General features: G+C 51.1%; 1 protein-coding gene across 2 annotated transcripts; it reads left to right on the forward strand.

The window, feature by feature from the left end:
* Window positions 1-5,991: 5,991 nt before the first annotated feature.
* Window positions 5,992-15,578, forward strand: LOC123162896 (putative disease resistance protein RGA4). Of its 2 annotated transcripts, none has more exons than XM_044580651.1 (3): window positions 5,992-6,128; window positions 12,736-15,224; window positions 15,353-15,578. In XM_044580651.1, the coding sequence occupies exons 2-3, from the start codon at window positions 12,745-12,747 to the stop codon at window positions 15,408-15,410; spliced, it is 2,538 nt and encodes an 845-aa protein (XP_044436586.1). In that variant the 5' UTR covers window positions 5,992-6,128; window positions 12,736-12,744; the 3' UTR covers window positions 15,411-15,578. The 2 variants fall into 2 exon arrangements, with proteins under 2 accessions (XP_044436586.1, XP_044436585.1); XM_044580650.1 differs by lacking the exon at window positions 5,992-6,128 and adding an exon at window positions 10,269-11,258 and having other exon boundaries at window positions 11,461-15,224.
* Window positions 15,579-15,781: the final 203 nt, after the last annotated feature.

Below are 15,781 nucleotides of genomic sequence, written 5' to 3' on the forward strand. Positions count from 1 at the left end.
TCGCCGCCCCGGCGCCGCGACCGGTCCCCTTCGCCTCCCCGCCCGCCCCCGCCACCACCGACGCCGGCTCCCCCTCCCGCCGTTACCAGCCTCCCCGCAACCAGGCGGCGTTTCCTCCGGCCAACGGCGGCAACGGCAACCGGGGACGCCCGGGAGCCAAGAAGAAGAAGAAGAAGGGCCCTCCGCGCCCCCAAGCCGTCTCTTCCACTGCTACCGGGGCTCCTCCCCAGGGTGCCTCCGCCGCGGCCGTGGCTCAGCCATGCTTCAACTGCGGCCTCTCCGGCCACTTCCAGGTGGCATGCCCCAATCCACCATCGTGCTACTTATGCAAGGAGTCCGGGCACCCCGCGATTCTTTGTCCAGATCGCCAGGTGACAGAGGAGCTCATGATGTATGGGCACGGCATCGAGGATTTGGCCTTCTTCCACATCGAGGTGCCCGAGCTCGCCCCTCCGTCCCCCTCGCTGCTGGCCCTGGTGACGGTTGTGGGAGAGGCCGTCGCCACTCCGGAGCTGATTGAGGCTGAGCTCAACCACCTATGCCGCTGCTCGTGGGACTGGCAGGTGACCCCCACGGCTCCCAGCTCCTTCTCTGTGGTGTTCCCAGACGCGATGAGCATGGGCTTCTGCACCCGCAGCAACAACATCACTCTGGCCCTCAACGACATCGTGGTGAACATCTCTGAGCCGCAGTGGGATCCCAGAGCCGTCGCTACCCTAGACACGGCCTGGCTCCTCATTTCCGGCCTTCCTGATGTTGCCCGTTCCGAGCGGACCATCCGCAGCATGTCCAAGATTCTGGGCCGGGTGGTGGTGGTGGATGAGCTCTCCCTGCGGAAGGAGGAGGAGGTCCGGGTTAAGGTGAAATGCCTGGACTCCTCCAAGCTCCACGTCACGATCCGGGTCTTCTTCAACGATGACGGCTACGACCTCAAGATCCGCCCCGAGCCTCCGTCCCACGTCGGCCGCCCCCGCCCCACCGCTGGGAGTCTCTTGGGGGGGGCGGCTGATGATGACGGCTCCCACCGCCGCCGCTCGCGCTCCTCACGCTTCGACGACCCTGCTGAGGACGAGGATGAGTCGGAGCACTCTCGCTCCCCGGCTTGGGACTCCTCCAACCCTCCCGTGGGTCGGGGCGGGGCTGGGCCAGGGCGTACCCGGGTGTCGGCGACCGATCTTGTTGTGGCCCTCCGCCTGGCCACCCTTCTGGCTCCCTTCCCGTCAGCGTCGGAGTCTTCCGGGGACATCTCCAGCGTGAGCCTCCTCATCGCCCCACCTTCGTACCCCCGCTCCCCCGACACCGCCTCCACCCGTCGCCCCGCGACACCAGGGGCTGAGCTTCCCCCTGCCGGCTCGGCCTCTCAGGTGTCCCCCGCGATTGGCGACGTGGGGGAGCTCGTCGCCCCCTCCGCGGCCCTCCTGTCCCCTCCGCCCTCGGGGGCTGCGGTGGGGGTGGCTCTGGGGTCGCCCGCCCCCCTCCCCGTGTCGGTGACGCCCAGCCTCGCCCTCACCTCGCCGGCTTCCCCTGCCGCCTCGGTGGCGGTGGATGTCGCCTCCCCGGCCTCCGCGCACCCCCTCTGACGGTGGTGTACGCCAGGAGGTCTCGGTCCACCTCGACGCCGGTGACGTCCTCCCGTCGCAGCGCCCGCCTGGAGGCGTCGCGGCCGGGCGACTCTCCTGCCCCTTCCGTCGCCGAGCGAGCAGAGCTCCGCGCCGCGGTCCGGAACCTCGAGTCAGGTGCGGACCCCGACCTTCCCAGTTCTTCTCGTTGCTCCTTCTCTGCTCTCGAGGCCGCTCCCCTCGGCCACCTCGCTAAGGTGGCCAATGACTCGGCCATCGTCTTCAGGGGGGAGGTCGGTCCCCCCTTAGATCAGATTGAGGCCATTAGGGCCCGAGAGATCCTCGACGGCAGGCTGGCTAAGACCCGAGCCCGCCTGCTCCGGCCCCAGGTCCCGACCCCTCTGGTGGCCGACGGGATTATTCGTGGTCGCACCCGGTCTCGCACGGACGCCCTTCGCGCTCAAAGCGCCTCTTCTGTCCTGGGGTCAAGCAGCCCCCCGATGGGGGTTTAGATGAGGGCCCTTTTCTGGAACCTCCGCGGCTTCGGCCATGATGGTCGTCGTCGCCAGCTCATCGAGTACATCCGGGATGAACATATTGACATTATAGCCATCCAAGAAACCCTTCGATCCGAGTTCACCCTTCAAGAGCTTGAGCACCTGAGCCCCCACCTCTTCGCGTGGCACTGGCTCCCTTCTAGTGGGACCTCAGGCCACTCGGGTGGCATCCTTCTTGGGGTGAAGGATGCTACTTTTGAGGTGGGCAGCATGGACCGAGGGGATTTTTCGTTAGCATGGAGATCTTCGAGCGGGCTCTGAATTTCAAATGGGAGGTCATTGTTGTCTACGGACCGGCGGATCACCGCCGCTCCCCGGCCTTCCTTGCCGAGCTGCAGCTGAAGATCTCCAACTCCCCACTCCCTGTTGTGGTGGGGGGTGACTTCAATCTCATCCGTTCCCCGGAGGAGAAGAATAATTCCCGGATTAATTTTCCCCGAATGCAATTATTCAACGATTGGATCGCGGAGCTGGGGCTCCGTGAGCTTGACCGGACAGGTGCCAGATTCACCTGGACCAACCGGCAAGCTGTCCCGACTCAATCCGTGCTGGATCGTGTCCTAGTTTCCCCGGAGTGGGAATTGCGATGCCCTCTGGCGTCGCTCCGGGCGGTTACCCGGATTGGTTCCGACCATGTCCCCCTTCTCCTCTCCACCGCTGACGAGCGCCCTCCCTCCCCGCCGCGATTCCGGTTCGAGCTCTTCTGGCTCAACCAGACTGGCTTCCGGGAGGCCGTCGTCGCCCGCTGGATCTCCGCTAGGTCGGCACCCCACCGCTCCATGTCTGCGGTCGACTCTTGGCACTTTTGTGCCAAGCTAGCCCGCCAGTTCATGAAGGGTTGGGGGGCTAATTTAGGCCGGGACCTGAGAGAGCGCAAGAAGTCCATCCTGGTGGCTATTCAAGCTCTGGATGCGCGTGCGGACTCGACCGGGCTCTCCTCGGACGAGTGGCTGCTTCGCTACGACCTGGAGGATCAGCTCTCCATCATCTACTCGGATGAGGAGGCTTACTGGCGCCTGCGGGGTACCCAGAGGTGGGTACTTCAGGGTGATGCTAACACCGCCTACTTCCAGGCGGTCGCGAACGGCCGGCGTCGCCGCAACTCCATCCACTGCCTGTGGGATGGGGGCGCGCAGTTAGTGCGGCCCGAGGCCATCCGCCTTCATGTGGATGGCTTCTATAGGGCATTATTTACCCCCACCCCGCGCGGTGGGGCTAGCCTCGCACCCGACATTTGGTCGGGCGCGCTTCGAGTTTCGGATGAAGCCAATGCGGCTCTGGTGGCCCCCTTCAGTGAGGACGAGGTCCTCGCTGCCATTAAGGGGATGAACTCCTCCTCGGCCCCGGGACCGGACGGTCTCCCAGTAGCTTTCTTCAAGGCGTTCTGGCCTACCATCAAACCCGAGGTCATGGCTCTCTTTGAGGAATTCTACTCGGGTTCCATGGATTTGGGGCGCCTCAACTATGGGGTGGTGACCCTCATCCCCAAGGTCCCGGGCGCCTCCGCTATTCGCCAGTTCCGCCCCATCACAGTGATTAATGTGATTTTTAGGATCCTGGCGAAGGGGTACGCCAATAGGGTGACCCTCCTTGCGGACACAATCACCCACCCGAACCAATCCGCCTTCATTCGAGGCCGATTTATCCTTGATGGGGTGTTGGTGTTCCACGAAGTGCTCCACGAGGTCCGTCTGAAGCGCAATAGGGAGGTCTTCCTTAAGTTGGACTTCCACAAAGCCTATGACACGGTGCACTGGCCGTTCCTGAGGGAAGTCTTGCTTCGCAAGGGTTTTGACGACCGTTGGGTGACCCGCGTCATGCAGCTCGTCTCCTGTGGCCGGACGGCAGTAAACATCAATGGCGACATCGGCCCCTTCTTCCCTACCCTCTGTGGGGTCCGGCAGGGGGACCCCTTCTCGCCGTTCTTGTTCAACATGGTGGTGGATGCCCTGGCTGCCATCCTAGATAAGGCCAAGGCTGCAGGACATATTAGAGGTTTGGTCCCGCACCTTGTTGGAGGGGGAGGGGTCTCTCTTCTCCAATACGCTGACGACACTATTATTATGGTCGAGGGATCCGCCCTTGATATTTCCAACCTGAAGTTCCTCCTTCTGTGCTTCCAGCAAATGTCGGGCCTTACCATCAACTTCGACAAGAGCGAAGTGATGGTGCTCGGTTACCCCGCTGAGGAAGCTCAGTCCATTGTCGATCGGCTTAACTGTCGGATGGGTTCTTTCCCCACGGCTTATCTGGGGATCCCCATTAGTGACTCGCGCCTCACCGTGGCGGATCTCCGCCCCACGGTGACCCGTATGCAGCATCGCGTGGAGCCCTGGAAAGGGCGTTGGCTGTCGAAGGCGGCCCGCGTGATTCTTATCAACTCCTCGCTGGCCAGCCTCCTGTGGTTCCTCATGAGCTTCTACAGCCTTCATGAGACGCTCCATCAGGAGATCGCCAAATACCAGTCCAGATTCTTCTGGGCAGGGGAGGAGGGCAAACAGAAATATCACATGGTCAGCTGGCCAGATATTTGCAAACCCAAAGACCAGGGCGGTCTTGGGATCCTGTCCTCTCGGCGCATGAACATCGCCCTCCTGACCCGCTGGCTTTGGCGCATTGCCAATGGCGAGGGTGGCCTCTGGCTAACTATCATCCGGAACAAATACCTTCGTGGACAGCCCCTGGCGTTCTGCCTACGCTCGGGCGGTTCCCAGTTTTGGCAGGCTGTCGTCCAGCTGCTCCCGGTTCTGCGCATAGGCACTTCCATCTCTGTGGGCTCTGGCGCCGCGACCTTGTTCTGGTTGGATAGATGGCTTGGGGACTCCCCTCTAGCCGCCCGGTTCCCCAGCCTCTTCGATATTGTAGTTGACCCTCGGGTCTCTGTCGAGGCGGCCCTTATTGACTTAGGGCGCCTCGCGTTCCGCCGCCCTTTTGGACCTGCCGAGGTGGCTGTCTGGGATGATCTCCTCCAGGACATCGCCCTGCTACCTATGGACGTGGCAGACGCTCCGGATGCCATCTCCTGGCACCTAGACCCCTCCGGCCGCTTCTCCACCAAATCCCTCTACGCGGCCATTGCCCCCTCATCAGCTCCGGAGCCCTTCGGCCTTATCTGGGACATTCGCCTCCCACTTAAGATTCGGATCTTTCTGTGGCAGTGGATCCGCGGCCGCCTCCCGACAGGCGTGGAGGTCCTCAAACGCCATGGTCCTGGTGATGGAATGTGCCCCTTGTGTACCACGGTTGAGGATGCTAATCACATCTTCTTCTCGTGCTGCACGGCACAGTTTCTCTGGTCTTGTTTCCGCGAAACAGTTGGCGGACAGTGGTGCAATACCAACTTCCCTGACTTGCTTGCCGAAATTCAGGCCTCTCCCCCTCGCTACAGACATATTAGATGGCTGTGCGTCGGGGTGCTGGCCTGGACCTTGTGGACGGTTCGCAATAGGCTTGTCATTCAGAAGGTGCCCCTTCGACGTGCGACTGACTCCATCTTTAAAATGTGTGGTTACTTGCAGCTCTGGCGGCCGCTTAGCCGCCCCCCGGACCGGGACGCCATCGACAGACTCCTCTCCGACCTCCGTTCGTTGGCCTTCCGCCTGGCACCTCCGCTCCCACCGCCTCCCCCGGAGCCCGACTAGTGGATGCCTCTCTTCTGGCGCGTGAGCCTTTTTGGTTGTGTGTGTTGGGCTTGTTGAGCTGTGCCCTCAGCAGTAACCCTTGTTGCTTTCTTGTGCTTGGACTTTGGGTGCGTGTGGACCTTGTGTTTGTGTGAACTTTGTGTTTATGGCTTTGGCATTGGCTTTATCTATAAAGCGGGGCGCGAGCCTTTTTCGGAAAATACAAACGCGACTTGAAGTCGTCGCAAGGCCGGGCCAGCATATGCTTATCCTCGTCGCCTCTCTTTCTCCCTCTCTCTCGTCTCTAGAAGCAGCTATGGTGGAGAAGCAAACCGGCTCAGGGGTCTCCGGAGGTTGCCGTCCTCGCAGCTGTTTCCAAGGAGAGACATAAGGTATGTGCGTTCATTCAAATTGTTTTATCCAGAAAAGAACACTTTTTTCCTAGTCGACGATCCATAGCATGGCTTTGTGTATGGGCATGAAACTTGGTAGTTTCAGAGTACTGCCTGTTCGCTGTTACGCGCTAGAATAATTTCACCGTATTATCTCGTGATTTCCGCTGTAAAGTAAGTAACTGTCAGCATGCCAATACGGGCATCGCCTGCTTAGAGACAATTAGGACGTATCCCCCCTACACAAATATAAGTTGTTCCGATTATTTTAATATAAAGTACATATGTATTAAAATAAGTGAATAAACACACTAAAATGCTTCTATATACATCTGATTTAGAAAGAAAAAAAAGCTAGAACAGCTTATAGTACTTGTGAACGGAGTGAGTACCAAATAAAATCACCCATTACTAAAAAGCATAAGATCAACGACATAGGATTTAGATGTGCAATACTTAGGGCGCATCCACATGTGTTTTAGCAAAACTGTATTAAAAAATATAAACAGGCAAGTGGCCTACGTTTTTTCTGCATGAACTCACTGTTGCCTTCAGACCTCTGTCTCACTGAAGTAATCTTGCTGAAACCCAAGAGTTTGTAGAAGCAATGGACGAAAAGCCGTTGATGTAGACCATGAAACATCGGTGATAGCGAACTAAATTGATCGCCATCCGGAAGAAGCGGCCACAAGGAAAGGCCAGAAGATAATGCCAACTCCGAACAAACAGATAGGGGGACACAAACATCACAAGTTTCGGGTGGAGTCATATCTTGCCGATCTTCATCGAACGAAAATGAAACTTGGTAACAAAAACACACTGCAATGCCATCCCCTCCGCTCACCGTGAACAAACGCTCATCACACCTGACCAAGTGTCCGATAATCGATAGCATCCTCCTACTCATCGACACCAATTTGAGTATAAGGACATCAACATGGGGAAAGCCGAGGAGGAATTATTCACGTCACCACCACTATCCCCAATTCACTGACGCCGAAAGACTTGAAGAGCCTACGAGACATGGACCGAGACACTTAGATCCGGGGTTCCCCTATCCCCGCTACCATAGCGGCCAACTGAGGCTAGGGGAACTCTTGATGCTGCTCGAGGGGATCGAAGTCGCCTCCTGATTGCATCTCTCAAGAAACCCTAGAAAAAACTTTTTGAGACGTTTTTGCTTTCATTGACAGCTTGCTTGCTAGGAAAAACAGAGTTCACTCGTTTGGACGTCAGAAATTTTACAATCCATTTGGACCTCCTTATTAGGGCTTCTTTCGTTTGCATGATTCTCAAAACACATGAATAAGCAAAATACATTATTAGAGTGTCATGTCCTCTTGAATCCCATGTGATTAGAACTATAGGGATTTTGATGAAAAAAATGTTTGCTAGCATAGAAAACACAAAGTAATTCTACCAAGATGCATGTTTGACTGGATGAATTTCCCCCCTCCAATACAGGTATTTATTTGTAACTACCGAGAGAGAGCATTCCCACAAGTGTTACAAAGCCAAATTCTCGATTTTATTTTCGGGACGTCATTTATCCAGATACACTTGCGGCCTTTGCAATGCAAGCATCTGTACAGACCAGACGCTTAAATACAAGCATACACACGTCCTTATAAGAACGACCTTTGAGAAACTGAGCCGACGATCTTAGATTAACTAAGTGCATCTCCAACGTGAACCCTCAAACTGCCCGCAACCATACGGTTTGAACATGTTTTGTCATCCAACGCAGTCCTATGTCGATCCGCTCGGCGGTCCGCACGTCTTTTTTCCCAAAAATCGGAAGCAAATTGAGGGGTTTTGTGAGCGTCCGGACCGCTGCCAGGCAAGTGTCTTGCAAACATGGTCTACCAAAAACCCTCTCCCTCGCCCGCTCGCTTTTCCGCCCGAAGCCAGCTGCCCGCTTTCATGCGACACTAGAGCGGCCGCTCCGCATTGACGCTAGCCCTGAGCGGACGCAGGCATTGAAGTGACTCGCCGACCGAGGGCGCCGCCATGCCATGTCCCCGGTGTCGGCGCCCATTCAAAGCCGGAGAGACATTTATTGGACATGATGGGATGGATATCTACCGCATCCGTTCAATATCCGTCCGTCTGTCTGCCACTAAACAGGCTCATTGGCTCTGACAACGACTCCGCTCTGGTGCCCGCTCCGGTGCATGCCAGGTTGAGTATGGAGCATGCGCATGCACAATTCAACGCCACCATGGTGGAGGAGCAGTCTACGTCGGAGACTATGTTGGCGTTTCGACAGACGCAAGAGGAGCAGCGGTACAACCTGTTCCTCCTCAAGCAGCACCGGCTGATAGAGGGGCAAACCTACGGTGAGCACGCGAGCGAGAAGGCCGTGACGGCTAGGGCCGCGGTGTACCTCCCAATTTCGTTGTCGAGCAACGGGCGCTCTACAAGGCCGTGTGTGCTCACGCCGCCGGTCGCAAGGTAGAGCCGGTGTAGACGGACGCAAAGGCGGCTCTGATAGCGCAGACGACCGAGGACGAGAATGCCTCCAGCTGCGCGTCCTACGCGTCGCCTCTGAACTTTCGAGTTTAGTGTAGTGCATCAGACGACCCAAGTCGGGTACAACGAACAGTCTCCGAGCCTATTCCAAATGATGTGCACCATGGCGGCATGGCCCAAATTTTACATCAAGACAACTTATGGAATAAAAGAGGAATGAAGAGCAGAAGTGTTGTTTTGCACTCGAGTGCCTATGCATTGGGAATAAACAGTAAAGTTGAAAAAAAATATTCCCTCTGTAAAGAAATATAAGAGCGTTTAGATCACTATTTTAGTTATCTAAACACTCTTATATTTCTTTACGGAGGGAGTAGTAAACAAAATTCATGGAAACTCACACGAGCAGAACATCACTTCCACGGACATGGAGTTTTTGCACTTGGATGCATACATGGATCCGATGAACAGTAAAATTAGAAAAAATAGTTTTAAAAAAAAATATAGTTATTTTTTAGACAATCATTGTTGAATGTTTTACCAACATCCAAAATTTGATGGTGAAAAAACATTTATGTGGGTCCAAAAATAAACAAGAAGAATGCAATAAGGCAACTTTTTAAAGCACTTTGGGACATTGATTTTGTCTTTTTGTTCAGAATGGATCTTTTTCCGTTACAAAACTTTGCATGTTAGCAAAATATTCAATAATGTTTATCGCAATAAAGAGGAAGATTTGAAAACAAAAGTAAAACAACAAAAAATATGATGAAATGCCAAGGTAAGAAAAGGAAATTTATGACAAACCCACCTGTTGTACGAAATACTTGTCGAAGAAATTGATGTATCTAAACGTATGTCATTATATTTTATCAATTTTTATAGAAAGTAATACTTGTTGAAGAAATGGATCTATCTCCACGTATTTTAATTTTAAATATATTCATTTTTATTAATTTCTACGACAAAGTATTTTCAGAGAGGGAGTAGACAATTGTCAGCAGCGAAGGCTCCTTCACTGTGCTGTGAGAGCAAGTCCAGCAGTTCCCCTAAAATTTCTCCCCTATATCTCAAAATAGGGGATTCCCTTAAAAAGATTCTCCTCTAAAAATTGCTCAACTCCAGCAGTTCCCCTAAACATCTCCCTTATTCTATATTTTAAGCATATTTCATAACTACCAACTAGTTTTTCAACGGCTATTCGAGATCAGTTTGTTGTTCTACATGCCCTTCAAGATTGACATGTTCTTCTTCGATCCAGTGCAAATCATTCAATCCGGCATCACTTTGCCAAAGATCAAAATAACTTTGATCTTCCATTACCAAAATCTGAAACAAAAGCAAGGGTATATTGAGCTTAAACACAAATAACTAGCAACAGCAGCTGCACAGACTAGCAAGCTAGCTAACTCTCTGTTTTCAATGTAAATTTGCAGCAATCAGCAACATCATAAATCGTCCACTTGCAGTAGTAGTAGCAGCCTCCGTTACCAAATTTGCAGTAATCAGCACAAACTAGCAGTAGTAGTAGCAGCCTCTGTTACCAAATTTGCAGTAATCAACACAAACGGTAGAAGTAGCAGCTTCACCAGCCCACCATCGAACCATGTCTCTCCATAATATGTTCTCTCTCTCTCTCTCTCCACGCAACAAATCAAAGCGCCCTGAAACTCTCCGCCGGCAGCCACGCACCAGCAGCAGCAGCCAACAAGTTTAGCAGCGCCGTGAAACCCTCCGCCGGCAGCCACGCATCCACTACGGCAGCTAGGCATGGCAGTCTCGCCGCCGCCAACCACGCAGCACCCGTGGCCGATGGAACACACACATTAAGCACGCACTCCGGCACCGTTCCCACGCCAGCGTCGGCCTCCTGCCCCTCCCTCTCTGCTATCTCTCCTCCTGTCCTCCACCCTCTAAGATGCGGTCACATCTGGTGCGTCATCCACCATCCCCACCACACATGTGCCTCTCCAATGCTTGATCTGAGAAAAAAATCAGGGAAAGAAGATGAACCAGAGATGACCAGGCGAAGGCGTTGTGGCGGGACGGAGCTTTCCGGATGCAGCGGTTGCACCGGCCAGCGAGTCGGGGAGGGGATCGGGGAGGTCGCCGTTCCCCTAGATAGAGGGGAGAGAGAGGGCAATATCGGGGAGGCCAGAAAAACGGGGAGAGGATCGGGGAACTGCTGGAAGCAGTTTTTTTGCTCTTTTCCCCTAAAATAGCGATGAGGGAGGGTTTCGGCGTGCTGCTGGACTTGCTCTGAGAACCGAAGTGCACAATAATCGCCGAGAGCCAAGTCGTAGGACTACCCGACACCCTCCACAACCTCCCACCTTCCCCTTCCCTCGCCGCCGGCGTCGTCGGAGCGGCTGCCCCCCACCATCTGATCTGGATCTGGCGTATGGAGGACCTCCCGAATACCGAACCTGTCCGGCGGGCGGAGACTCGGCTCTGCGCGCGCTGCGGCCGATGGGTGGAGCCGTGGAGGCCTGGGGCACTCAGCCGGATGCGGTGCCGGCTCCTGCGGCATAGCCGGCCGGCGGTGGCCCTAACGGCATCTATACTGCCGTGAACTTCTATTATCCATGGCGTGACATTGGCGCGTAAAGAGTCGCTGCGTCCGAGGCATCGCCGGTGGTCGAGGAGCGGGTTTGACAACTGGTATAACTCTCCACTTTCAGGAGGGCGATTCATAGTTTGCCAAATGTAGGTAGAAATGAAATAATTATTCATCAGGACAAACTTCTTTGGCAGAAAGATCAAAGACCATGGGAAATTACTCCCTTTTTCCAGTTATGTTAGCTTGTAAAAACGTCTTACATTATGGGACCGAGTAGTAACTTATTAGTCGTTTGGTCTGCAGACATTACGATGTGGATGAATTGGGAGTGCTTATCTTCTGACTGAGGCAAGTTGGTTTGAAAAGTGGGTTGTAGATCTTTATATGCTAAAAGCTTTCTGCACCCATCTTCACTTGTTCAGACAACCAGAGTTTCAGTCACTTCTGCAAACTAAGGTCTTTCTATGGCTTTTTCTACGCAGAAGTATTACAAGTTCAACCAAGGGTAACCTACTCTTTACTAAAAAAAGGGTAACATACTATATTGGGTTGGAAACTAGGAGAGAGACATCAAGTGTTGCTTTTGTCCAAGCAACGAATTATCTGATCAACTCCTTTGTCGATGCCTATTGGCATAATATACATGGTGATGTCGTGCTTCTTGGTGTGCCTTTTGGCTTTGCTTTAACTCCTACATATCCTGATCATCTTCGGGAAGGCTGGAAATATCATTCTCCACCCTCTAAACAATTTTTTGAGCTATTTGGGAGGTGGAGTTCTGCAGCAACTCTCTCTTGGGCTGTGAAAAACAATGATACTATTCGTATGTCAACAGAAACCATACCTGATGATCCTACTAGTGTCCTTTAGGCCATTACAGAAACCCGTGGCTTAGGAGGTGTTCTACAGGGATACAGACAAGCGAGGGAACAGGCCATATTTCCAAGGACGATGGTGTCCAAGGTCGCCAGTGGTGGTTGATGTATGCTTGTGTTTGTGTGTAGTCCTGGCCTTCTAGTGTCATTGTTTTATTCCAAGTCGTAGTGCTGTAGGGAGGATGGTTATGTTCTTCAGTTCAGTTGCATTTTACCATCTTTTGTGGCCTGAAGCCCTGAACTATTGTCATGCTCAATGGTTTCTTTAGTGAAATCAGGGATGATGTCCTTTTTTGTATATAAAAAATGGTTTCACCTCTGTCTGCACTTGCAAAAAAATTGTGCACTTTTCCTTTTGTGGGTTTTGCAGAGGCATCAAGGAGAGATATATGTTATGTTCTACTCCCTCCGTTCCTAAATATTTGTCTTTTTAGAGATTTCAAATGGACTACCACATACGGATGTATATAGACATATCTTAGAGTGTAGATTCACTCATTTTACTCCGTATGTAGTCACTTGTTGAAATCTCTAGAAAGACAAATATTTAGGAATGGAGGGAGTAGCTAACTATGTATGAAATGACAGTTTTTTCTACTGTGAATATTGAATGCAGTATACAGAGAAAAATAGTAAAGCAAATCTGATGTTCCATTTCATGGGTGATATTTTATCTGCAGCTCTTTTGTGCTTTATTGCCCAGATATCCAATATGGCAGAGGTGATTATATCAAGCCTTGCAATCTCAGTTCTCCGAAAGGCCACATCTTCTGGCAGTGAATGGGCCGTTAATGAGTTCAAGTCGTCCTGGAATATCAAGAAAGAGCTTGAAAAGTTGGAAAGGTCACTGAGTTCCATCTGTGGTGTTCTTGAAGATGCCGAGGGCAAACAGTCAACTTCTCATGCTCTTAAAGAGTGGTTAGACAATTTGAAGGATGCAGTCTACGACATAGATGATGTTCTGGATGGCGTGGCCACCCGAGCTCTAGAGCAAAAGGTTCATACAGGATTCTTCATTCGAATGAGCCACATGCTTGCTTTTCCATTCAAATTGAGCCACATGATAAAAGATGTCCGTGAAAAACTTGATGAGATAGCATCCAACAGATCAAAATTTGGATTAACATGCCATCTAATTGGTAACCATGTATCCAGGTGCAGTAACAGGGAAACACATTCCTTTATTAATGAAAAATATATTATTGGAAGAGATGATGCTAAAGACAATATTGTCAAAGTTATATTGACTGCTGCAAACTCAAATTCTTTGTCTGTGCTTCCTATAGTTGGTTTGGGAGGGATAGGAAAAACTGCATTGGCCAAGTTGGTATACAATGATGCACGGACTAGCAAGAAGTTTGAAAGGAAGTTATGGGCATGTGTCTCTGATGTATTTGATCTTCACAAGATCTTAGATGACATAATACAATCTGGTACCGGTGAAAGCAACAAACAACTAAACCTGGAAATGTTACAGCGCAAGTTGCGTGGGATTTTACAGGAGAAGAGATATTTTCTTGTACTTGATGACATGTGGAATGATCAAGTTTCTGACTGGGAAGAGTTGAGAAGCCTGCTTTCCAGTGGTGGTAGTGGAAGTGTGATTGTAGTCACCACGCGCAGTTCAAATGTTGCATCCCTGGTGAAGACCCTGGAACAATATGACGTTACAAAATTACCGCATGATGAGTGTATGGAAGTATTTGTTCGGTGCGCATTCAGAGATGGCAGTGAAAAAGACCCCAAGTTGCTAAAACTGGGGAACTCCATTGTTAAAAAATGTTGTGGTGTTCCTTTGGCAGCAAAGACACTGGGTTCCCTGTTGTGTAATAGTCGAAATGTTGAAGAATGGCGGCGCATCGACGAAAACAAACTGTGGAACATTGAGGGAAGCATAAATGGTATCTTGACAGCATTAAAATTGAGTTATGATGCACTTCCGCCTCATCTGCGAGCGTGTTTCGCTTGCCTATCAACTTTCCCGAAGGACTACCATATGTTTACGAATCACCTTGTTATGTTCTGGATGGCATTGGGGTTGTTGCACCGGGGCAGTGAAAGCCATGAGACGTTAACTAATGGAGCAAAATACTTCCATGAACTTCTTGATAGGTCCCTTTTACAAGACCAATATATTCTTTACGATGGCAGCATTCAGAAATGTAAAATGCATGATCTTGTTCATGATCTAGCAATATCGGTGTCCAGAAATGAGTGTGCTCTTGTTAGTTGTGAAAAGGTTGCAGTGTCTGAAAGAGTTAGGCATCTAGTGTGGGACCGCGAGGACTTCTCAGTGGATCTGAAATTTCCTAAGCAGCTGAAAAGGGCACGTAAGGCGAGAACATTTGCAAGCAGATACAATTATGGTACCGTGAGCAAAGCCTTCCTCGAGGACCTATTCTCTACATTCACACTCCTGCGTGTCTTGATTTTCTCTTATGTTGAATTTGAAGAGCTACCGAGTTCAGTTGCAAATCTGAGGCATCTGAGGTACCTAGATCTACAATGGAACAAGAAAATCAGAATCCTACCGAATTCCTTATGTAGATTGGTGAATCTACAAACAGTTCATCTTGGCCGGTGCAGCCAATTTGATGAGCTACCAGGACGTATGGATGAACTTGTCAACCTTACGTTCTTGGTCCTCACGTCAAAACAAAAGAATTTACTAAAAAGTGGGTTTTGTGGTTGGTCTTCCATGACATTTCTATATTTGAGCGGCTGCACCGAGTTAGTATCACTCACAGAAGGATTTGGTAGCCTCACTGCTCTCCGAGAGTTGCTCATCTTCAACTGCCCAAAGCTCGCTTCTCTCCCCTCTTCCATGAAGCAGCTCTGTGTGCTTGAGAAGTTGGTGATTAGTAACTGCCAAGAGCTTGATCTGATGGAACCAGTAGGAGCCTTGAGTGGGCTGGGAAACCTACATGTGCTTACTCTCGTTGAGCTTCCAAAGCTCGTGGGCTTTCCAGAGAGCTTCAAATCTTGTGTGTTATCTCTTCAGTTTGTCCTGATTCGCGATTGCAAAGGGCTTGAGAAGCTGCCGAGCTTCATTCGAGATTTCACTTGTCTTAAGAAAATTTTAATTCAGGACTGCCCTAAGTTGAGCAGGAGATGCACGGCTGAATCCGGGGAGGATTATCATCTCATCCGCGGTATCCCTGTCATACACATCGATGGAGACACTTGTGAAGGGTAAGCTTATTAACTACAGATTTGAGTTTCTCAGCTAGTTACTCTGCTGTTCCTTCGGGAAAAAAATATTTGAGCATATCCATCATATCATGTTCATATGCTTTACCTCACTATATATGCATGTACAGGAGACACGAGGCTCTAACAAGCACATATATCATAAATCCTGATGGAAGAAATGCGTGAAGAAGTTCATATTCGGAATGAGCTCTCAGCTGAGCGCGCACCCTGTCAGTGGATTCCTTACAGTGTCGATTAGGTTATTTCTTCTACATGTATTTGCAACATCTGTAACACTGCTATTTGTATTGACTAAGAATAAGCTGGACAAACGGGGTTTTTATTTGTTTTGTGGTTTATATGCTCTTCTGGTTTAGTTTGTACTTTGCGCCTTCTTTGACATTCTTCTTCTAATACACAACGACACCTTTCGCAATAAATAAATAAATAATACACAACGACACAGCTTTAGATCTGTGGTTGAGAAAACGAATAAGCCAGACACCTGTGCTTGAAATATAAACACAATATATTCTTGAGGGTGCACTTCCATTTCC

This window comes from Triticum aestivum, chromosome 7B (genome assembly GCF_018294505.1).
Source record: "Triticum aestivum cultivar Chinese Spring chromosome 7B, IWGSC CS RefSeq v2.1, whole genome shotgun sequence".
Lineage (NCBI taxonomy): Eukaryota > Viridiplantae > Streptophyta > Magnoliopsida > Poales > Poaceae > Triticum > Triticum aestivum.

Bases quoted from the DNA above. Each gene is read 5' to 3' on its own strand.
- LOC123162896 (XM_044580650.1), top strand. From the start codon at position 12,643: ATGCAGTATACAGAGAAAAATAGTAAAGCAAATCTGATGTTCCATTTC. The intron at 15,225-15,352 runs GTAAGCTTATTA...ATGCATGTACAG, and splicing joins GATGGAGACACTTGTGAAGG to GAGACACGAGGCTCTAACAA.